The 25,157-nt window shown below is 38.0% G+C and overlaps 1 protein-coding gene across 2 annotated transcripts in view; it reads left to right on the top strand.

The window, feature by feature from the left end:
- The first annotated feature begins 8,289 nt into the window (after positions 1–8,289).
- EPC1 (enhancer of polycomb 1) overlaps positions 8,290–25,157 on the top strand; it is a 109,342-nt gene continuing 92,474 nt past the window's right edge. For both annotated transcript variants that reach the window (XM_002750150.6, XM_009000151.5), the window contains exon 1: positions 8,290–8,565. In XM_002750150.6, coding sequence (XP_002750196.2) covers positions 8,563–8,565 — 3 coding nt within the window. In that variant the 5' untranslated portion in view covers positions 8,290–8,562. The remainder of the gene's footprint in view (positions 8,566–25,157) is intronic.

Below are 25,157 nucleotides of genomic sequence, written 5' to 3'. Positions count from 1 at the left end.
GCAAAATTAGCTGGGTGTGGTGGCACACGTAATCTCAGCTACTCAGAAGGCTGAGGCAGGAAAATTGCTTGAACCCAGGAGGCAAAAGTTGCAGGGAGCTAAGATTGTGCCTTTGCACTCCAGCCTGGGCAACAGAGGGAGACTCCAACTCAAAAAAAAAATTATTGAAAATTATTTTAAAAGAATGATATCTATCCAGCTTTTTAAACAATGTCTATATTGAAATTATCAGACACCATTACTGTCTGTAATATATTAAAATAGGTTTTTTTAGCTAGGCACGGTGGCTCACACATATAATCTTAGTGTTGTAGGAGGCCAATGCAGGAGGATCACTTGAGCCCAGGTGTCCAAGACCAGCCTGGGCAACAAAGCAAGACCCTGTCTCTACAAAAACTTTAAAAATGTAGCCAAGCATAGTGGTGTTTGCCTGTGTTCCAACTATCTAGGAGGCCGAGGCAGGAGGATCCCTTAAGCCCAATAGTTCCAGGCGGCAGTGAGCTGTGGTTGCACCACTGCACTCCAGCCTGGGTAAGAGAGTAAGACCCTGTCTCCAAATTAATTAATTAATTTTAAAAATAGCTTTTGGCCAGGCATGGTGACTCATGTCTATAATCCCACACTTTGAGAGGCTGAGGCTGGCAGATCAGTTTAAGCCAGGAGTTCAAGACCAGCCAGGGCAATATGGTGAAACCCCATCTCTACCAAAAATACAAAAAGTAGTGGGGTATGGTGGCAAGTGCCTGTGGTTCCAGCTACCCAGGGAGGCTAAAACAGGAGGATTACTAGAGCCCAGGAGGCGGAGGTTGCAGTGAGCTGAGATCGTGCCACTGAACCCCAGTCTGGGTGACAGAACGAGAACCTGTCTCAAAACTAAATAAATAAATAAAATAACAAAAAAAAAAGCTTTCTTTAATTAAGGGATAACATACATTTAATAAAATATATTTGATGTACTAATCTTGATGTACAGTATAATCTTTTCACATATATATGTACATATGTGATACATATACACATATTTCATGTATATGTAACTGCAACCCAGATAAAGACATAGAAGATTTTTTGCAACCCAAAAAGGCCCCTTGTTTCCAGTTTTAGTCTAATACTACACTGCAGATTAAAAGTAGCTGATTTTTACAGATAAAATACTTTGAAGATTACTCACACTAATTTTACTAGAAAGTGCATTTAGTTGTGAATAGGCCCCATAAAACAGAGATTTACATGGAATACTATGCAGCCATAAAAAAGACAAAATCATGTCCTCCTTTGCAGCAACATAGATGGAGCTGGAGGCCTTATCCCAAGTGAACAAACTCAGAAAATCAAATATCGCATATTCTTACTTACAAGTGGAGCTAAAACAATGGATATGCATGGACATAAAGATGGCATAATAGACACTGGGAACTACAAAAAGACGGGAGGCTGGGATGCAGTGAGTTTGAAAAATTACCTACTGGGTACAATGTTCACTGTTTGGGTAATGGGTACACTAGAAGCCCAATCTCCATTATTATGCAACATGCCCATGTAACAAACATGAACATATGCCCCCTAAATCTAAAATAAATAGGCTGGGTGCAGTGACTCACACCTGTAATCCTAGCACTTTGGGAGGCCAAGGAAGGCAGATCACTTGAGGCCAGGAGTTTGAGACCAGCCAGGCCAACATGGTGAAACCCCGTCTCCACTAAAAATACAAAAATTATAGCCAGGCATAGTGGCACGCACCTGTAATCTCAGTTACTTGGGAGACTGAGGCACAAGAATCACTTAAACCTAGAAGGTGGAGGTTGCAGGGAGCCAAGATCATGCACCACTGCACTCCAGCCTGGGCAGTGGTGACCTGTCTCAAAAATAAAATAAGATAAAATAAAAATAACAAAGGTTTAAACAAAGTAGCTGTTTTCTTTCTCTCTCATGTAAAAAGCGGGTGTAGAGGCAGGCCCTCAGTGGCTGCTGTGAAGGCGCCACAGAACCCAGCTTTCTTCTTTCTGTTCAGCTACCCTTAGCACTAAAGAGCTCCCTTTGGTTAACACAGTGGAGCAATGGACTCCACCCAGGTGTGGTGACAATCTTCCATGCCTGAAGAAGGGCAAAGGTAAGAAGCACAAGGTAGCAGCCACTGAGTCAACACCCTATAAATGTTTTATTGGAAGCCCAACCATTGGTTTCTGCTACATCTCACTGGTTAAAACAGTGTCATGCAAAACAGTTTTGGGTGGCAACCCCAAAATAAAATAGGATTTTATGAATAAGAAACGCAGGAGGGATGTTGGCTAGTTAATGAATAGCCTCTGCCACACAAGTGGCCACCAACTACTCACGTGAATGACCTCTCCTGAAAATGCCATGTGGCATGATTTTAGATTGCAATGGATCAAAGCAGTCTAAAATCATGGTACAACAGGGAGTGAGTTCTGAAATAAACTCTCTTAATATCTTGGTTAAAGACATTCAAGGGGTCCAAAGTGGCTCCCACCGGAGGTCATGGTGCTCGCAAAGGCGAGGTCATCAGTTCAAGGCTAACCTCATAAGCTCAAACTGATTGGCAAAAAAAAAAAAAAAGACATTCAAACATTTGGAAATAAAAAGTCTGGTGAAGTACTGCTTTAAAATATGATGGCAAAAAAAATTTTTAACTTTTCACTATTCTTAAGGGGAAAAATATAGGGAAAATCATAAAGAGTCAAATTAATAGCAGGCTGGGCATGGTGGCTCACACCTTAATCCCAACACTTTGGGAGGCCGAGGTGGGTAGATCACGAGGTCAGGAGTTTGAAACCAGCCTGGCCAACATGGTGAAACCCTGTCTCTACTAAAAACACAAAAATTAACTGGGCAAGATGGTGCACACCTGTAATCCCAGCTACTCCAGAGGCTGTGGCAGGAGAATCACTTGAACCTGGGAGGCGAAGTTTGCAGTAAGCCAAGATCACACCATTGCACTCCAGCCTGGGCAATAGAGTGAGACTCCATTTCAAAAAAAAAAATTAAAAGCATTTGCACAAGACTGCACAAAAGTTAATAATATTCTATGCATTCATTTATTAGGACCCACAAATGGAAATCTATTTCCAAATTGTAACTATTTCTAATCATTAGGATTATGAGTTTTGATTTAAACTAAGAATAATATTTTAACTATCTGAATGCAACAAAAATCTACAGCTCCACAATTTTATATCCACAGTTATGAATTCACAAAACTTTTGAAAACTGAAAGCTTTTTTGCAAATTGCAGCATCCTCTCTGGTGGCAAAAGCTGACCTGATGCCAGGCATGGTGGCTCATGCCTGTAATCCTAGCACTTTCTGAGGCAGAGGTAGGCGAATCACTTGAGCCCAAGAGTTCAAAACCAGCCTGGGCAACATGTGGAAACCTTGTCTCTATAAAAAATACAAAAATTAGCCAGGCACGGTGGCACGCCTATAGTCTGAGCTATTTGGGAAGCGGAGATGAGAGGATCACCTGAGCCCAGGAGGTCAAGGCTGCAGTGAGCGGTGATTATGCCACTGCACTCCAGCTTGGGTGACAGAGTAAGACACTGCCTCAAAAAAAAAAAAAAACCAGACCCAAACTGATGTGGGGCTTCTTATACTCTTTACTCCATTTAGTGTGATTGTAACCTTTGGTGCAGACATATTAGTGTCTTTAATTATAGCATGCTGCATGTTATTTTTTTAACTCAGAAAATTAATCTGAACTCCAAAACAGATCTATCTGTTTACTATCTGTATAGTCTTTACCTTATAGTTCTGCAAGGTAAAGATTTTACAAACTATGCTACCTAATTAGCTCACAATTTGATTTGTTTGGGGATTCCTGTTACCATCAAAGCTCATTCAAGGGATTACACATCATTGATTTGACCTAACTGCTTTTGTAATTTTTTAAGTCTTGGATTTAAGAAACTGAATATGTTATTTCTGCCCATGTGCCTGTAGGATTTTGGTTTGCTAACAACCAGTTACTAAATTGAAAAATAATAACTTTTTAAATTCCAATTATATCACATTCTAACTTTAATAATGTTTTGCCTCATTTTTTTTTCTTTTTTCTTTTTTCTATTTTTTTTTTTTTTTTTCAGACAGAGTCTCATTCTGTTGTCCAGGCTGGAGTTCAGTGGCATGATCTTGGCTCACTGCAACCTCTGTCTCCTGGGTTCAAGCAGTTCTCCTACCTCAGCCTCCCAAGTAGCTGGGATTACAGGTGCCCACCACCACACCTGGCTAATTTTTGTATTTTTAGTAGATACGAAGTTTCACCATGTTGACCAAGCTGGTCTTGAAATCTTGACCTCAGATGATCTGCCCACCTCAGCCTCCCAAAGTGCTGGGATTACAGGCATGAGCCACTGCCCCCAGCAGCATTTGTTAAAAATAATAAAAATAATTTTAAAAAAAGATGAGCTCTGTTCAACTGGTATAAAATGTAGTATTTTTTGAATCAAAAATATCAAAATCACCACCATTAGAGAAAACTGAGACAAACAGTTGCCTGAATTCCTTCTTTTCATTTTGTTTATAGTTTGTATGATCTTAGATATTTGTATCTTATTCATATTTATTTATGAACCGAGTCATAATCAATGGCTGTAACTATGTGGATGAAATACAGATTTTTAAAAATATAATACCAAAACCCTGTGATATAGGTAAATAAAGTCAAGATTAGCACTGAGGGTTTTTTTCCCTCTACCTTCTCTGCACCTTATCATTATCAAAACCTCTAAAATCTCAAAGTCCAACGTTCTCTATCTTAAATATGGAATTCCTTTCTGTGTCCGGCAGTCCTCTGCAGGATCTCTCTGCAGTCTCCATTTCTGACTTCATCTGATGCCATTTGCTCTTTCTTTTGATGTGCTGCAACCACGCTGGCCTCATTTCCCTTCCTAGAATGTGCCAAGCTCCATTCTGCCTCAGGGCCTTAGCACATGCTGTAGCCTCTTCCTAGACTGCTACTTCTCTGATATTTTTCAAATGTGTCTCCTTGTCATCCTTCAAGCCTATCTTAAATGCCACTCCTTTAGAGACAACTTTCTTACCATCTTGTTTATTTATTTCCTTCCCTGTTATTCTCTAACACTGCACTGTTTGGTTGGTTGGTTGGTTGTCGAGAAGAAGTGCAGCATGCTGGATTGGCACCCCTAACCCCCACGTACTTCAAGGATCAACCGTATTTGTTCACCTGCTATTTATCTGTCTCTCCACTAGATTATGAACTCCATGAAGGAGGAAATAAACTATCTACTTCTTCACTAATACATATGTAGCACCAAGCATCATGCACTCTCTCACACAGGCTGGAGTGCAGTGGCGTGATCTCGGCTCACTGTAACCTCCACTTCCCGAATTCAAGTTATTCTCCTGCCTCAGCCTCCCAAGTAGCCTGGATTATAGGCACCCACCACCATACCCAGTTAATTTTTTTTTTTTTTTTTTTTTTGGTATTTTTAGTAGAGATGGAGTTTTACCATGTTTGGCCAGGCTGGTCTCAGACTCCTGACCTCAAGTGATCCACCTGCCTTGGCCTCCCAAAGTGCTGGGATTACAGGCGTGAACCACCATGCCCAGCCCTGTTTGGTTTTTTAATAGCACTTACAGTAATGTGCAATAATATACACTTGACCCTTGAACAACACAGGTTTGAGCTGTACATGTTCACTTATACACAGATTTTGTTTCAATAAAAGTTACACAGAGTGTTCCTGCCTCTTCTACTTCCCCTTCCACCTCTGCTGGCCCTGCCACTCCTGAGACAGGAAGAGCAAACCCTCCTGTTTCTCCTCCTCAGATGCTCAGTGTGAGGACAATGAGGATTAAAGACCTTTATGATGATCCACTTCCGCTCAATGAATAGTAAATATATTTTCTCTTCCTTATACTTAGTAACATTTTCTTTTCTCTAGTATACTTTATTGTACAAATAAATATAGAGTATGTACAACACACAAAATATGTGTTAATTGATTATGTTATTGGTAAGGTCAATAGTAGTTTATTAGTAGTTCAGTTTTGGGGAAGTTAAAAGTTACACAGAATTTTTGACAGCATGCAGGATTGGCACCCCTAACCCCCACGTACTTCAAGGATCAACTGTATTTGTTCACCTGTTATTTATCTGTCTCTCCACTAGATTATGAACTCCATGAAGGAGGAAATAAACTATCTACTTCTTCACTAACACATATGTAGCACCAAGCATCATGCCTGGCACATTCATGCCTGGCACTTGAGAACTAAGTTCTCAAGAACTGTTTGAATAAACACCACAAGAATTATTTCTTACGTATTTCTGTGATAATCTTTCCCCCAAAAATTTCATTCTACATATTATCTTTACTAAAACAAAAACCAAAAATCCCTCAAATTGTGTATATCATGAATATGGTCTCAAAAACTCCAAAGAAAATTATCCCATAGAAAAGTAGGTAATCAGAATTATGTGTATCTTACAAAGGGCACAGAACATTCTAATCTATAGATTAAAAAGTATATGAAGGTGTATATACACATATGGATGTGCATATCTAGATATTTTCTTTACCATGGCTGTTCATTAAATATATGTGATCCCAAGTCTACTCAGATTGTCTACTTCACTTGACAGTAGAAAGGCAGGAGATGCAGCCAGAGAGGGGGGATCTAGCTCAAATGCTATCTAAATTAGCCCAGGCCCATGGCGGTAGGTGATCTATGTAGTGAAAGTTCAAGGAGGTCTCACGAAAAACATAGTGAGTTCTACCTCCTGGCTTATCATGGACAGGCTCTGTTTATTCCAGCTGTCCTATAATTAACCCTTTTTACTCTCAAAGTATCCTGTGTTAGATGATAAATTATTAATAGTCACCCTAGCTATATTTCTATATAAATATCTATATTTCTAAGAATGTTACCTATTAAATGCCAGGCAGGGATACCAGACCAACGTGTGTGTGTGCACGTGTGTGTGTGGGGAGGTGTCTGTAGGAGGGGAAGAGGTTGTGAAGAATGTACATAATTCCCCACCCCTTTCTTCATCCAATTCCTTTAAACCCTATTCTCTCCTTGCTTCGTTAGAAAATTTAGTGGGCAAAGAATTTGTACTGACTTTAACACATGGATGCAGTATTTGACACACTAGGATCTTTGTCAACTTTTCTGACTTTACATTTGCAAGCGTAGTGTTGCATTCATTTAACGTTCATTTTTTTAAGTCTTAGACTTTATTTAAAAGCCCAGTTGCAATATACCTGACTCAGCTCACAACTGGAGACCGAGCATCAAATTTCCCAGCCCACTTTATTTGAAAGCCTGCCAAGATAGGTGAAAGACCTTATAAATATGTAAAGCAGGAAGTTCAAATTACAGTCAAGTAAATCTCTAGTGATTGATGTTCTTTTCAAAACAGTTTTTAAAAACTAATAATAAGCAGCACATTTCTAAGACCCTCTTACGAAAGGCTTCCCCCGAATGTAGACTCAATGGTATACTTTCAGTACTGTATTTATTTTGGATTTTTACCACTTCCTGGAGGCCAGGAGGAGGCACGGTGGGAGGATCCTAAAAAACTCAGTACCACAGCCATTTTGTTTGTAAGGCAGAGTGGTAGAATTCTGTCAGCCAGTAAAGGTTTTTGAAACACAGTTTTTAAGGGAGGCGGGGAGGGGGGCGGGAATATGCCTATTGTTTTCATTTAACCGCTAAATTCATTATTTTGTTTTACTTTTTGCACACTTGGTAGTTATTGTGAATAAGAAATTATAATTTTTCCCAGGGAATTAAAGATCTCGGAGCTAGAGGAGTCATGAATTTTGTTCCAGGATGACTGGCTTCTCTAGGTACCTTCATGAGATCAAACCGAAAAAATATTTTAATGGACATCGTTTTTACATGGCCAGGTTTGCGGGCAGAGGATCTATCGACGTTTTTGGAAATGATCAACAATTTGCTCAAGAAAAACATGAAAATGCTGTTTAAAAAAATATAATAACGAAAAACAAACAAACAAAAAAACCCACATCTAAGAAGCCAGAGTGTTCCTTCGGATGTCAAAAGGCGCACTCTCCTGAGCTCACAGGCAGCCATGGGTGCTATTGTCTTGCAGTGTCACTTAATAGCGAGCTTAGACTTTTGTCATTTGGGTGGCTGTGCTTTTAAAAGCCCAGTGTAAAATGGCACACACACTGCATTTTTTTCCGAGCTGCAGGAGGCGGGGGCAGCGGGGGATAGTGCAGACTGTAGGGACACTGCCCTCCCAGCCAATCAGCGCTCGCCTGCTTGCCATCGCAAAGTTGTTAACCCCAGAGTCTTCTGGCTGTGCTGCCTCCTCTGCTTTTAATCTTCTGTGGATATTTCTCCGATTTCCCCCAAAGGCCCACAGATCCTGGGGGAAGCCACCCCATTCAGCCACCGATCATGGAAGAAAGTATTACTTTTTATTTACTAAACATTTTAAAGATGTTGGAAGACCCATATGCTGCCTGGAGGCTGTTGTTTCTAGGGACACAAGTATCCAGCCTATATTGTTACAATTTTTTTTCAAGAACTGCCGTCTTCTTTGCCTGCACTAATGGTAAGTTTGTAATTTTCACCATTTATGTCATTAAGTCTTTGAAGGAGTCACCAGCTAAAAAGGATTTTCATTGTGTTTCTTCTAACAAAACCAATCTTTGTATTTTTCTTTAGCTTTGATCTCTGCACATTCTACCTAATCTTGCCTGGTTAATTTTTACCAAAAGAAAAAAAAATAGTTTTTTTTCCATTGTTAAAGCTAAATGTTTATAATATAAATTATACTTTAATTACTGTGAACTACAGAGGAACTCAGATATTTCAAGATGGACTTGTTTTGTGCCAGTAATGTTGGCAATGCCAAATATGTGCATATCCTCTTTATAAAAATTATGTCTTACCTAATTTGTCCAGGACTCAATTATCAGCAGACAAACTATGGATATAGTTTTTAAAAAATGGACCTATTGTGGTTCTCTTGATGGATTACTTGGTTACAAACTATAGAAAAGCTGCCCTTGGTATAATGAAGGTGGAGGTTGACATAACCGGGTTTATATTAAGTTATGGCTGTTACTAAATAGTGGATCTTTTATTTGCTGATCAGATCTCAACTTGTAGTCTATGATATTCTTTCTTTGAAGCTCTTCCTTAGTTAATCTTTGCAGATCTATCTTGTTTTTTTCCAATAAGGTACATTTGGGAGACATTTTGTAATTTTTGGCATTTTTCTAATTTTTTTTCTTTTTGCACACGGTGGGAGATCTTTTTTGTTTTGCATTGATCTGTGTTGGTGGCGCTGTAGTGCTCCTCAACAATTTATGTCAGTTTCACTAAAAGAAAAAGGAAGAAAAAAAAAGAGGTGGGGCAAGATTTGATCTATTCTCTTCTCTCTTTATTATCTTAAAGAAAGTTCAATTTAGTCAGTGGAAATATTCAGTTGTGTTGTTTAAATGTTTTCTGTGAACTGTGCACTATGGGGAGAGCAGACATGTCGTCACAACCAGTCCAGGGAACATCAGGGACAGGCATGCAGTTTGCAGTTGTTGTATTTGATCTGATTTACTATCTCTATATCAGAGTTATTCAATAATAAGCTGTCGATTTATCCTCTTAGTAAAACTTTGTATTTTTCTTATATTATAAAATTATGTGTTAGTGTATTTTCAATTTAACAAAACATTTGAGTTTTAGTTCCTTCAACATTGTAAAAGTTGAATTTCATTTTGAACCAAGGGATTTCTTAAATAACTATTTTAAGTTTCTCCTGAGGTTTTTCTAACAGTCATATAATAATTCCTATATTATTGTTTGTTTCATTTTGAAATGATACTTCAACTGAATTTACAGATATCCTTGTTTAAAAAAGAACAAATATTTTTGAATAAGACAATTTTTTAAGAATATGTGCACAATTGCTTTTAGCTTTAAAATTTTTGATGTTCACATATCTAAATGCAGCATTATATCTTTTCCATCTTTGTTCTTATTGAGAGTTATCTGATTAGAGAATATGGGATTTAGGCCCCAAACCCTCCCAAGAACAAAAATGTGTTACGATCTGACATAGGTTTTACTGGTCTCTATAAACATTTTAGTTGTTTATGAAGATAGTAAGTGTGCCCTTAGTTCAAAAGGAAAGTGGGATGAATCAGTAACTGTACCCTAAAGCATATTAATCTTTTGCCACATAAAACAAAAATAACTGAAATAGTATGCTGGATCACTTTTCTGTAAGATTGAAGAGATTATTTCTTGAAAGAGTGAACATTTCAAGATAATAGCATTATTATTTAGTGGGTTTATCCACTTTGAAATACATAAATGCTCATTTCACTTTTTAATCATTTAACAGGTTGAAGTAAGAGGATGTGTGAAAATGGCTAAAAATAGTATTTCTGATTTTTGTGTCTCTATACTCTATACATCCCTTTCCTTGAACTTCAAAAATAATTATGCATTATGCCTACATTTTGTTTATACTATGCTATAAAAATGTGAAAATGTTCTCTGCAACATTTTAGCTCTTCATAAAATGTAAATGCCCCATCAAGATTGGTTTTTGACATTATAGATTATTTATAGAATGAAATACTGTAGGTGTAAATATATTATCTAACCCTCTGGTTATGCTGAAGAGTTTAGTTCTCTGAAGTTGATCTACCGAATAAAATATACTTTCCAACACATGTATTGCTAAAATAGTCTGCTATTCGGAATGACAATAATTTTTATTTTATTTAGTCTCTGAAAACTAAACATGTATACATAATGTAGCCCCCTTTTGAAAACAAACTGATGCTGTGAAGTCCATATGTAGCTATGCAATGCTCTTTGTTCTCCTACATCATCGACTATTACATCATTGATTATGAAGTAACTATTACAGTTAAATCTTCACTTTTAAAAATCCTTCATATATATTTATATGACAGATATTTTATATGTGACTCTTATATCACTATGTATTTAAAGAGGTTGAAATCTATGAAGCAAAAACAATTCACTATTTTATATTATTCTCCATTTTAAAATCCACCTTGAGCTTCATTTTAGCTCTTGATTTCTTGGACATTAATTTTTTGAATTGATAACATTTTTATAGAAATTTAGTTTATGAGCCTGGTGTGATTGTAATTAGAATTATACAATTTCTTTATTAAAAATCTTTATTAATTTAGTAGAGAACTAACTCAGTCTTTCATAGTAACAGTTTCTAGACCGTGGACAATAAAAAATTATTTTTTAAAAATCCCAAAATGTCATTTGAGTCAACAGTTGCACACTTACTTCTTTCTCGCACACCATTTTATCAGATAATAGCAAGTAGCAAAATTGACTATATTGTCATATCATTTTTCTCATCCTGCCCATCCCTCTGATAGAGGGAGGGGCTAATGAGTAGTGAAATAACCAAAAAAACAGGTTGCAGAAAGCAGTAAGAAATAATGCCAAAGACATGGAGGATCTGTAAATCAAATTCTAAACAATAAACCTCAGAAAAATGAACTTGAAATTATGGAGCTCAATCAATAACAAATAAAATTATATTAAGCCAATGTAATGAACCAATATAATTTCCTAATGTATTAACTTGTATTCATTAATATTGCTAAAGACTGAAGAAGTTTCAGGTTAGCCAAACTCTTTAGGTAATAGGTAATGGTAGGCTGAGGTAACAAAGAGAAGAAAGATTTAGAGGTGTTAAGATGACCAAACATAAAATGCTAAAAATATTAGCCAGGACTAATCTAATCTACCAGGACTAATCTAATCTACCTTGGCATAAACTTTTTTAAAAGAAGGAAATATAAATTAAAATTCTATCTTGTGAAACCAAGTGCAATATAGACTTGAAATTGTCTGTTTCCAGTTATACCCACTTCTCGTGCTATTTACCTCTGTTATTCCTAGATGTGTTACTACTTTCCATAAGACTAAACAAACACACTACCATCCTCAGCATCATTTTGCAAAGGAAAGCAAGAGGAAAATGATTCACAAAATGTGTGTTTGTGTTATGACTTTGTTTTTGATCTTTCCAAAATGGTTCTCAAATGGAGAATCTAAAAAGAAAGTAAAGCAGATGTCTAATTTTATAAATATCTTTGTGGAAAAGATAAAAGCAGATTTTATACTTGATTTGTTCAACATTTCTTTTTATTTTTATTCAAGGGTCTGTTTACTCTAGATCCTCCCCCATTGATTATGTGTCATTCTGGTAAGATGCTAGGATGTAATCTTGAGAAAAAGAGGCAAGGATTACTACTCTAATGGAGTCTATACTTCAGTGTGGTTCAGAGTTCTAAAGATACTTTAAATCAGCCGGGCGCGGTGGCTCACGCCTGTAATCCCAGCACTTTGGGAGGCCAAGGCGGGTGGATCACGAGGTCAAGAGATCGAGACCATCCTGGTCAAAATGGTAAAACCCTGTCTCTACTAAAAATACAAAAAAATTAGCAGGGCATGATGGCACACGCCTGTAATCCCAGCTACTCGGGAGGCTGAGGCAGGAGAATTGCCTGAACCCAGGAGGCGGAGGTTGCAGTGAGCCGAGATCGCGCCACTGCACTTCAGCCTGGGTAACCAGAGCAAAACTCCGTCTCAAAAAAAAAAAGATACTTTAAATCTAAGGTCTTAGATATGTGAGGTTCCCAAACAAATGCCAAATAATATTTTTGGAAAAAATATTTTTTAAATTTAGATCTGCTTAAATAGGATATGACAAGTATTCTTCCATTTAAGGACCATTATTCGAGCATCAGATACTTCCATATTGGGGTTGGGAGAGGATGTAGCCCTTAAGCTTTAGATATAACGCAAATAGATGCTACAGATGGTTGCCTAATACAGATTTCTATTGCAAAATGAGAAATGAAACTTTGACTTATTTGCTAGAGAAAAGAGATGAAGAGAGGATCACTTTGGTAGTAAGAGTTTTGGGCATGTCCCTATGAGATACATTTGATGAAAACATTTTTTAAAACATGGTGGAGCCTCATTTTGCACATTTTGCTGACAGTGTCATAAAATAAACATCAAGGTAAATATAAACTGAAGATGAAGCAAAGAAATACAATATTGAAAAATTATATTAGAACTAAAATTTTTATTTTAAAACCTGTAATAATTTTTGATGATATATATTACAGAAATTTTAAAAATAAAAACAGATATTTTAATTTATTAAGATAATATAAATAGACATTTCGTTAATGGTTAATTAGTTAAACATATCAGGTATGGAGCAGGAAAGTAAAACTGATATTTCTATGCAGATGAATTGGAGGAGAAGGAACTATTTAAGAATTCTCTATATGTGGTTTAAGATGATCTCAGGAATAAAGTTACCAGATAATTTTGTCATAGAGCTAATTAATCTATAGTAGCTAGATGTGTTATATTATTTGGTTTGCTTTTATACTAACACAGAACCCTACTGATAGTGGCATAAAAAATAAGGATATTTATTTTTTCAACTAAATGGGTAATCCAGTGGCAGGTGAGTGCTAGGTTTGGTTCCATAGCTCAACAATGTGATTAAGTCATTTGGTAGGTTCTAACCTTTTATGCTGCCATAACATCAGCAATGTCTTTCCTCATAGTCACAAAGTAGCTGATGCAGACCCAGGCATCATATCCTAATATTAAAATATCCAACGTCAGGAGAGTTACTCTTACCCATTTTGTTATAAGGGAAGAAATCCTTTCTCAGAAGCCTCGTTGCACAGTGTTTCTTCGAACTCATTGGCCAGGTTTGTAGGACGTGCTCATACCTAAACCAGTCACTGACAAGGGGATTGAAATCACCAGGATTGGTTTAACTAGGGAATGCTGAAAAGGGTGAACACCTGCTGAATATTTAGAGCTCAATACGCTTAGCTCTTGCTTTGCGGAAACTTTAACTGCTTTGTATAAACCTTCTTGAGTGATTAAAACATTAATATCTGTTTTCTCAGTGGCCAGATATGTCACTAGTGAGCTAATTTTAAAAGTAACAAAAACAACATTTGATTAGAGCTTACTATGTTCCAGCCTCCAGCCTAAATGCTACCTCTATCTCCTTAAATCCTCACACAAAATTAGGAGATAGGGCAATTATTATACCCATTTTGCAGCCAAGAAAACTGAGGCAAGGAGAGGTTTATGTCCCTGAGGCTTGGCCCACATTACATAGCAAATGAAAAGCTAGAGTTTGAACTTGGAAAGTCTGAAATCAGACTTTTATACTAACACTGAACCCTACTGATAGTGGCCTGTGTACTTACCTCCTCTTCTTTACTATCACATTAGATATTTGTAAAATTGGTGTTCTATAAATTGGTGACATATTTATTTTTATTTATTTTTGAGAATGAGTTTCACTCTTGTTGCCCAGGCTGAAGTGCAGTGGCGCAATCTCAGCTCACTGCAACCTCCGCCTCCCAGGTTCAAGAGATTCTCCTGCCTCAGCCTCCTGAGCAGTGGGATTACAGGCACCTGCCACCACGTCCAGCTAACTTTTTTGTTGTATTTTTGATAGAGATGGAGTTTTACCATGTTAGCCAGGCTGGTCTCAAACTTCTGACCTCAGGTGATCCACCCGTCTCAGCCTCCCAAAGTGCTGGGATTATAGGCATGAGCCACCACGCCTGGCCTGCCTTATATTGTAAATGTGCTGTATGATGTTGCTGTTGAATCTTCTGCTTAATTTATTATTTCATAAATCCAACGATGTTTTCCTAGAATGAGTAATTGGCCTTCTGATTCATCAGTCATATACAGATGAAATTTTGTGTGTTGAATTTGCTTCAGGTACATTTGTACTTGTACTTTACCTCCTCTCTTCAGGAACATCTCATAAAATTATTTCAGATAAATTTTTACAGGGAAAGAAGATCAAAGCCTAGAGATTCAGTGAGACCTTCTTGAAGCAGGTAAATTCATGATTCATTACATTAGGTCCAAATGGAATATTGGCATCTATTTAACAACACATAAGGCCAATTGTATGTACTGAAATGTTTCAGTCTTTATAAATTTGGCAAATATGGAAGCTTTCACTCCTGGGACATTTTGGGGGAATTTGTTGTACTCTAGATCAGTGGCTCTCAAACTTTACTGTGCCTTAGAATCACCTGGAGGGCTTATTGAAACACAGATTTCCAGGCCCCACCATAAGAGCGGCAGGTTCAGCTGGTCTGTGGTGGGGCATGAGAATTTTCATTCCTAAGTTCCCAGATGATGAGATGCTGTTGGTCCAGGCCACATTTGAGAACACTGCTCTAAAGTATCGCATTCTGTCTGCCATGATACATATTTTGGCTTTGAAATATGGATTGCAAACTTTGAAAAGTCGTCATTCAATATTTGTCAAAAGGAGTTAATACATACGTATTTCAATATTAAATAGGGTGGTTTCAGTATTAAATAGGCTGATTGAAAAGGTGAGAGTTGAGCAAAGACTTGAAGGAGGATTCTTTTTTTTTTTTTTTTCGAGATGGAGTCTTCCTCTGTCACCCAGGCTGGAGTGCAGTGGCATGAACTTGGCTCACTGCAACCTCTGCCTCCTGGGTTCAAGCGATTCTCCTGCCTCAGTCTCCCTGAGTAGCTGGGACTACAAGCACGCTCAATTTTTTTTTTTTTTTAGTAGAGACCAGGCTTCACCATGTTGGCCAGCTGGTCTCAAACTCTTGACCTCAGGTAATCCGCTCACCTCGGCCTCCCAAAGTGCAGGATTACAGGCATGAGCCACCGCACCCAGCCATGGAGGATTCTTCTTATGCTTTAGCATTAATATCATGTTTAAAGTTTATTTGCCAACAATTCATAAATGTGTGTATTTTTAACTTTTTAAAACAGCACTCATATTTTACAAGTGATTTTTTAAAAGTAGGTAAAAGTAGCCTTTAGTTTTGCCCAATATCAAGGTCCATCTGTGAAAGACCTGAATCTGTGTCATTTTGCTGTTTTTCTCAAGATTTTATTCCTCCAACTACCAATGCCCCATATTCACTAATAGGACATAGTATCCATGAGACTGAGAAAGGGAGGCTGCCATGCCAATTACCTATATTTAGCTCTGAAACTCAGGCCACCGCTCCAATCCACTGGAAACTCTCCATTCTCCAAGATAGAGGTCACAAACCCCAGCTGAAAAACACTGCAACATGCCAAAGAATAAAGAGGATCATTTCCAAGAGTTTAATTGCTCTGTGGTTGCATTATTCAGCTATGAGACTTCAGAAATTTTTAGTTCTAAAGATGTACACTCATTTTTCAAGAAACAAACTGCCAACATAAATGGTGGCAGCGGGAATCAGCAAATTCCATGTCCTTTCTATCCTCAGAAGCCATTATAAGCTTCAAGCCATCCTTCCATACCACTGGAGGTCTCGTCAAGAAGCTGGTATGAAGTATCTTGAAGAGGCATTAAGTAGTTAGTTCAGGCTGGTATGGTCTCGTATTAAAAAGAGTCATTCAGCACCTATTTGATAATAGACTCAGAACATTTAAAATTGCCTACAACTCCAGAACTGTCCAATACAGTAGTCACTAGTAAATGTGGCTGTTTCATAGCTGATTCATAAATTTGAATCAATTTAAATTTTAAAATTCATTTTTCCAGTCACACTATCCACATTTCAAGTGGTCCATAGCTTCACCCAGCTAGTGGCTATCATATTGGACAACACAGATGTATGACACATTTCCATGACTGCTCAAAGCTCTATTGAACAGCCCTGGTCTAGAATGATCCTGCATCCTTCAGCTCATGTGAGGCTCACTCTCTTGCACCAGTGGTTCTCAACTCTGCCCATATGTAGAATTACCCATAAACTTAAAAACAAAATGTCTATGTTCTACCCTAAAAAGTTCTGGTTTAGTTGGACTGCATGGGATCTGCAAATAAGTATTTCCCAAAAGTTGTCCATGGCATCTCAGCAGTCAGGGTTGAGAATTGCTAAGTTATACAGACAGTCTAATGACTACTGAAGCAAGCCACTAAACCAAAAACTTGGGGGAGGTGAGTAGGCTAGCCAGGCTACTTCTCATCTCCATCTTTCAAAACCTACAATCCATCTCCTAGGAGGCAAAGGAGTCCCCAACCGAAATAAAGATTAGCAACAGTGAAGCCAGTTCTGTGGAGTGAAGCAATGCATTGACTGCCTAATGAACACAAACTTTTGCTGGAAAAAAAAACCAGCCCTGTAACTCTTGTTCGGTTATGCGTTATTTGATGCCCTTGATAGTGGGTCTTGTATATTGAAAGGCTACTCAAAAGTTAATTTCAGGCCAGGCGCAGTGGCTCAAGCCAGTAATCCCAGCACTTTGGGAGGCCAAGGCAGATGGATCACGAGGTCAAGAGATCAAGACCATCCTGGTCAACATGGTGAAACCCCGTCTCTACTAAAAATACAAAAAATTAGCTGGGCATGGTGGCGCATGCCTGTAATCCCAGGTACTCAGGAGGCTGAGGCAGGAGAATTGCCTGAACCCAGGAGGCGGAGGTTGCGGTGAGCCGAGATCACGCCATTGCACTCCAGCCTGGGTAACAAGAGCAAAACACCGTCTCAATTAAAAAAAAAAAAAAAGTTAATTTCCGTTTTTAAAATATACATAAAAAGTTTTTAACTTACATATTCAAAGCAGTAGTTCTCCATTATGTTTTAAAATTTAGTTTACAAATCTTATTATATTCATAAATCTTGCAAATGTTAGAAATCATGATCCTTCAAATAATATCTGGTCTTACCTCTAGCATTATTTAATTAAGCACCTCCCAACTTTTTACACTGAATTTATAAATTTAGTACATATAATTGCCTTCTTTAGTACTTTGTAAACATTTTGAAGAAGTTAAAATCTTACAGATCTAGTAATTTAACTTCTAAACATGGTGACTCTTAAATTCACTCTAATGTTTCAATAGTACACATAAACTTAGTAAGCATTCTGCTTAAAACTCTAATAGGCTGACCTCTTACTCCTTTGGCTCAAGTCTTAAATAGCACATTTACTTACACTTAAAAAAAAATTACAGTACTTTCAACAGTACATTCTCAATCTTTCTGGAGTTAAAATATGCTTACCTGTTAAAAGAACCGTTATGACCTACCCAAACAATCGGGTGTTGCCTTCCCAAGTGAATGTTTTGGCCTGCCTTCTTAGCTTGTTGAAATTTTTTGGCAAGCAGTGGTTTGGGTTGGAACACAATTAGATCCTGTCTGAGACACTGATGGGGTGTGCTGAGCCTTATTTATATTTATGTATTTAAAAAAAGGGGGAGGGTATTCTGGTCCGGGCATGGTAGCTCACGCCTGCAATCGCAGCTCTTTGGGCGGCTGAGGTGGGTGGATCATGAGGTCAAGAGATGGAGGCCATTCTGGCCAACATGGTGAAACTCCGTCTCTACTAAAAATACAATTAGCCGGGTGTGGTGGCACACACCTGTAGTCCCAGCTACTCAGGAGGCTGAGGCAGGAGAATCTCCTGAACCTGGGAGTCGGAAGTTGCAGTGAGCTGAGATTGTGCCACTGCACTCCAGCCTGATGACAGAGTGAGGCTACATCTCAAAAAAAAAAAAAAATTCTGAAGGCCTGCTTGTCTTAGATATTGAGTCCTATCATTGCCTATTTCAAGTCAGAATCTATGGCTACATTAATTGAAAAATATTTGGGTTTTGCACTTCTAAACTTTTAGAATATGTAGCTTTCTTTTATATCTAAATCTAAATACCTTTGAACTTGGCAAAATGTCAAATTCCTTCACATTGTCTAATAGGACAATCAACTCTTCCAGATATTTCTGATCCTTGAAAGACTGAATTTCTCTCATGGCTTTTTCTGGCTACATGGTCACAATTTCCAATGTTATTCTATTGACAAGGTTTGATCTTGTTTTTGTTTTTGGTTTTTTTTTTTTTTTTGCGTGTGTTTTGTTTTGTTATGTTTTTGAGACAGAGTCTTGCTCTGTTGCCCAGGCTGGAGTGCAGTGGCATGATCTTGGCTCACCACAACCTCCACCTCCCCACAACCTCTGTCTCTGGGGTTCAAGTGACTATCTTGCCTCAAACTCCTGAGTAGCTGGGATTACAGGTGCATGCCACCATGCCCAGCTAATTTTTATATTTTTAGTAGAGACAGAGTTTCACCATGTTGGTCAGGCTGATCTCAAACTACTGATCTGGTGATCCACCAGCTTCAGCCTCCCAAGGTACTAGGATTACCACACCCGGCTGACAAGGTTTTTTTTTGTTTTTTTTTTGAGATGGAGTTTCGCGCTCTTGTTACCCAGGCTGGAGTGCAATGGCGCGATCTTGGCTCACCGCGACCTCTGCCTCCTGGTTTCAGGCAATTCTCCTGCCTCAGCCTCCTGAGTGGCTGGGATTACAGGCAAGCGCCACCACGCCCAGCTAATTTTTGTATTTTTAGTAGAGACGGGGTTTCACCATGTTGACCAGAATGGTCTCAATTTATTGACCTCTTGATCCACTCGCCTCAGCCTCCCAAAGTGCTGGGATTATAGGCGTGAGCCACCGCGCCCAGCCCGACAAGATTTTTTTAACTTCCAGAATAGCTGACCAGAAGCCTCTCCATCCACATTTCTGTTGCAGACATTAGGATAACACTTGAAGTACACACCTTTGTCTGATGTTTCAAGTTCCCAACTTTGCCCTTTACTACCAGTTGTCCAGGTCCTCAGTCTCTTCTTCTTTCAAACAAGGTAATATTACTTAACCTCACATGGCTGTTGTGAGAATACAATGAGTTAGTGCATCTAAAGTCCCTGGAATGATGCCAGACTTGCCATAAGTTATCAAGATGTGCTCTAAGTTCAGTATTTCACAGACAAACCTGATTTCAGAGATCAAAATAGGCCTTACACAGTGTGATGGGAATTTAAAAGATCACCCCATTCAGGTGTATGGATTTTGCAGTATTAAAGAGGCTCTCTGGAATAGATCATTATCTTCTTGAAGTACTCTATTAAGTCAATGAGTCAGAGTATAAGGTTTATTATCTTCTTTTCTTTCATTAAATAAATTTTTATTGAATTTCTACTACCAAAAACAAAAACAAAAAAAAAAAAAAAAAAAAAAAAAAAAAAAAAACACTGCCCTGAGCCATAAAGGATTCAAGAGAGAACAAGAATAAGAGAAGGATTTGGGGCCCAATGCGATGGCTCACGCCTGTAATCCCAGCACTTTGGGAGGCCAAGGAGGGAGGATGATGAGGTCAGGAGATGAAGACCAACCTGGCCAACATGGTGAAACCCTGTCTCTACTAAAAATACAAAATTAGCTGGGTGCGGTGGCCTTCACCTGTAGTCCCAGCTGCTCAGGATGCTAAGGCAGGAGAATTGCTTGAACCTGGGAGGCAGAGAATGCAATAAGCAGAGATCATGACACTGCAATCTAGCCTGGAGACAGAGCAAGACTCCGTCTGAAGATAGAGAGAGAGAGAATAATTTGGGAACTTGGAAATTAGGGTAAATAAACTTCATGGAGAAGGTAGTTTTTGACTGGAACCTTAAAGGATGGGTAGACTTTCAGCATATAAAGATTGAGAGAAGACCTTCCAGGTAGAGAAAGCAGTGTGGGCACAGGCAAGGATGGAAGAACATACGTGGCTTCTGGAAACGCGGCTAGAAGTCAGTGCAGATCGCTGTAGGCTATGATGCTCAGAGGTTAGACGCTGTGAGAGACAGGTCCATGATCGTAGCTTGGACTAACACAGGGAGGATTTGGAATCCCAAGCTGGGGAACCTACAAATCAGGCATTTCCCATAGAATACAGTTCAAATGCTTGCATCAGTTGCCAGAACATGATGAAGGGATAAATAAAGAGAGAATTACTACTTTCTTTTATTAGTCTGGCAACCCATTGGCATTGTGGGGGAAAACTCCAACAGTCTGGTTCTCTTGCCAGGTAAGTTTTGTTGCGAAGAGTAAAGTAGAAAAGGTTGGAAGTTTGGGACAATTTTCAGTAAGTGCGGACACTGGGCAGCAGGGGGCAGCATAAGGGCACCAAAAAGTTGAAAGATGCAGAAGACATTCACTTATGTAACATTTCCTGACACTTGTGAGTTTACTTTATAAGGCTACTTATATTAGTAACTTAGCATTCTTCTCCCAAAAATGAACAGAAGTTGACAGAGAAAAGAAGAAAAATGACAATTGCACCATGTTAGGCTGGCTAACAGCAGAATGACACTCTGTTTGAGAAGATAAAACAAGCAGTTGTCAGCTTATTATTTCCTTTTAAATAAATACAAACTCAGAATTCAATGCAAATGTGTTCATTTCAATTGGAAAACACACCTTTATATGACTTTAGGATTTTGCATTTTTTAAAATACATTTGTTCAGCTGTCCTGTATTCACAAGTTCCCTACTGTAAAAGTAGGGAAATTTGGGGGAAAAAAGTCATTTTAAAATGAAATGAAAGTTTAATATACATATTATTTTATATGCCAAATATATGGAATTTTTAATTTTGAGTTTTTATAATTATGAAATTTTCTGGACTTTTAAATAAAAATGTTTTTCTGTCTACAATTCAGAACTATCTACATTTAATCAGATTTTTCTAGTGAAATTCATCCCTTACTAACCTTTTTAAAAGTTTATTCAACTATTTTTTTCAAAAAGCTTGAGGCCAGGTGCAGTGGTTCACACCAGTAATCCCAGCAGTTTGCAAGGCCAAGGTGGGCAGATCACTTGAGGTGAGGAGTTTGAGACCAGCCTGGCCAACATGATGAAAACCTCTACTAAAAATACAAAAAATAGCTTGATGTAATTCCAGGAATTCGGGAGGCTGAGGCAAGAGAATCGCTTGAACCCAGGAGACAGAGGTTGCAGTGAGCCAAGATCACACCACTGCACTCTAGCCTGGGCAACAGAGCAGGGCTCTTTCTCAAAAATAAATAAAAAGTTTGGATGGTTAGTGATGTTAAGAGTGGAAAACTGGAAATTTCCATGTAGATTATTTTTTTTTTTAGCTCTGGAATTTGCCATGGCAAAGGCTACATTATACTCACCTGAAATCTCTCTTCAATGTGTGAGGAAGATAGTAGCATACTGTTTCATACCGTCAAACTTAAGGAGAAATCTCTCTGTCTGTGTTCCTTCATGATTCTTTCAATGTCTGTCACAGGTTTTGAAGGTTGTCAAGGTCACTGTGTGGGTTGCACTTTATGTGCTGCTTTTGTTCTCTTATTTCGCCTTTTTATATATACTTCTTTCCATGTGTTAATATAATACCTATTTGTCACTTTAAATGACCAAATAAATTGATGGCAGACTATTCTCATGATTATCGAATATTGATTTCCAATTTTAATAAGCAATATCTGAAACAATGAATAAATTTGCAGCTTAAGCTGGTTAACATGAAACTTCTTTCTTTAATATCATAATTGAAAATAAATTGTACTGTAAAGTAACTTTATGAAAAATTACTTATATTTTTTATTTTAATCATTTGTAAATATGGGCATATAAAGATATTAAATTATTTAAATGTTACCTTTCAAACCAGAGTTTACAAGCAGGGTGTGCCTGTTTTTGTTTATAGGAAGTAAGTTCACTAAGGGCAAAAACAAAGAACAACATTTTCTTTTATATCTCCCCTGGCTTATAGTACAATGCTTGTACAGATGTGAGGCCCAATAAACATAACAAGGTTAGGAAAACTTATCAAAGCATATGAAACATAAGCTTTTTTTTTTTTTTTTAAGATAGATAATCTCTGTCACCCAGGTTGGAATGCAGTGGCATGATCTTGGCTCAGTGCAACCTCTGCCTCCCGGGTTCAAGTGATTCTCCTACTTCAGCCTCTCGAGTAGCTGGGACTACAGGTGTGCACCACCATGCCCAGCCAACTTTTTTTTTTTTTTTTTTTTTTAGTAGAGATGGGGGTTTCACCATGTCGGCCATGCTGGTCTTGAACTCCTGACCTCAAATGATCCCTTGCCTCAGCCTCTCAAAGTGCTAGGATTATGTGCATGAGCCACTGTGCCTGGACTAAATATAACTCTTTATACTTCCATCATATGTTTCAAATTGTTAAACTGGTTAAAGTGCAACTGTTATTGTTCTTGTTGTTGTTTGGTGTTTTTCTCAGTGCCTAAGTAAGACTCTGTTAATTACATTCTTAATTTATTACATAGAAATTTTCCGCACTTTCTAGTGAGACTATCAGACTAATTGAAGATCTTTTATTACTAGATGGTTATTTCGATCTGCTTTAGCCTTTATTCTAAAGTTTGCATCTGAATCCTTGTTATCTTGTTTTAATGACATATTTATAAATGACACAGATTCCTCAAATCACATTTGACAGCACTTAAGGCAGAGCTAACTACCCTATAAGAACCTTTTGTTTAAGACTTAAAGTGTCACCAATTACTAATAGGCCATAACTTCTCTGACTCAGTCACTGAAATTATGTTCCCTAGGGCACATCTTCCAGAACTTTATTTTCTTTTCTACTTCTCATAAGTGCTTTCTCTACTATATAAACCAGGAATAGCCAATCTTTTGGCTTCCCTGGGCCACCTTGGAAGAAGCAGAATTGTCTTGGGCCATAAAATATACAAACAATAGCTGATAAGCTAAAAAAAAAAGAAAACAAAAAAGTCTCATAATATTTTGGGAAAGTTTAGGAATTTGTGTTGGGCCGCGTTCAAATCTGTCCTGGGCGGTGTGTGTCCCACAGGCCACAGGTTGGAAGGCTGCAGGTTGGACAATCTTGATAAACATACTTACTAAAGGCATAATTTCTTTAGAAATCATGTCTCAAAGTAAATTATCTTTTATCAGCTTTTTACATTTAAAAAATTTCATGTATCCCTTTTCTCCATTTTCTACAAACTACAGAAAAATAAAGATAATAAAATTTGAGAGTTAAAAAAGATGGGAAGGGTCGAGTCCCACTCCTTCTTTTCAAAGCTGAGGAGATGGAAGCCCAGGGAGGTTAATATCAAAATCATACAACTAGGTGGTGGCACAGCCAGTACTGAAACTTACATTCTTTAAAATAAAAGCTGGCAAATAACTATGTAACACAAGTAAGGAAACCTAGCGTGGACTAATTTTTAATTCATCAATGATTCTAATTATAAAAGTGTCACATGGCTTAAAATTTTTTTTTGCTTTTTAAAAATAGCCTTAGTAACCAGCATGTCGGGGCTGGGTGCAGTGGCTCATGCCTGTAATCCCAGCACTTTGGGAGACCAAGGCAGGCAGATCATCTGAGGTCAAGAGTTCCAGACCAGCCTGGCCAACACAGCAAAACCCCGTGTCTACTAAAAATACAAAAATTAGCCAGATGTGGAGGCAGACACCTGTAATCTTAGCTACTTGGGAAGCTAAGGTAGGAGAATCACTTGAACCCGGGAGACAAAGGTTGCCGTGAGCCGAGAACATGCACCCAGCCTGGGTGACAACAGTGAAACTCCATCTCAAAAAAAAATAAATAAAGCCAACATGAAGAACACAACACTATTATAAAATTTGGCTTTTTCTCTATACATAAAATTGTTCTGTTTTTTATTTCCACTGAGAATTAAGAAAAGAGAATATTTTAAGAAAGGCCATTATACAGAGGATAGTTCAAAATTCATGCTGAAGGGCTATTGCTTTTCAAGTGGAGATCATGCAAGTTTAGCCATCTGAAAAAGTGCACTTATTGGAACAACTCAAGAAAATAAAGGGAAAAAGAGTTCTGTTAAGACAGAAGAAGGGAAACTGCATATTGGAAATACACACAGTAGTGTCCCCTACAAGCCTGGTGTAAAGAAGTGTATATGTACATGTGTGTGGGAACTAGTATTTTTGAGAATGGAAAGAGAAAGGATAGTGCTTGAGAAGGAACACTTTTTAAAAAAATTCAGAATAGCATTTCTTTATTTTAAAGGTCTAGGTCTTTAGCTTTTTTGTTCAAGGGCAAGAATGACTGACAGCTAGTGTAAACCCAGCTTAGCATTTATGTTAAAATGAAGGTAATTAGAACCTGGCTCAGGCTACTCAGAGGCAACTGACTTTCCACCCTACACTGAAAATTATTCCTTACTCTTTCTTCAAGAAAAAATGGGCTGGGCACGGTAGCTCAAGCCTGTGGTCCCAGCACTTTGGGAGTTTGAGGCAGGCAGATCCCTTGAGCTCCAGAG

The sequence above is a fragment of the Callithrix jacchus genome, chromosome 7, assembly GCF_049354715.1.
Source record: "Callithrix jacchus isolate 240 chromosome 7, calJac240_pri, whole genome shotgun sequence".
NCBI lineage: Eukaryota > Metazoa > Chordata > Mammalia > Primates > Cebidae > Callithrix > Callithrix jacchus.
This window is presented reverse-complemented; position numbering and strand designations above follow the sequence as displayed.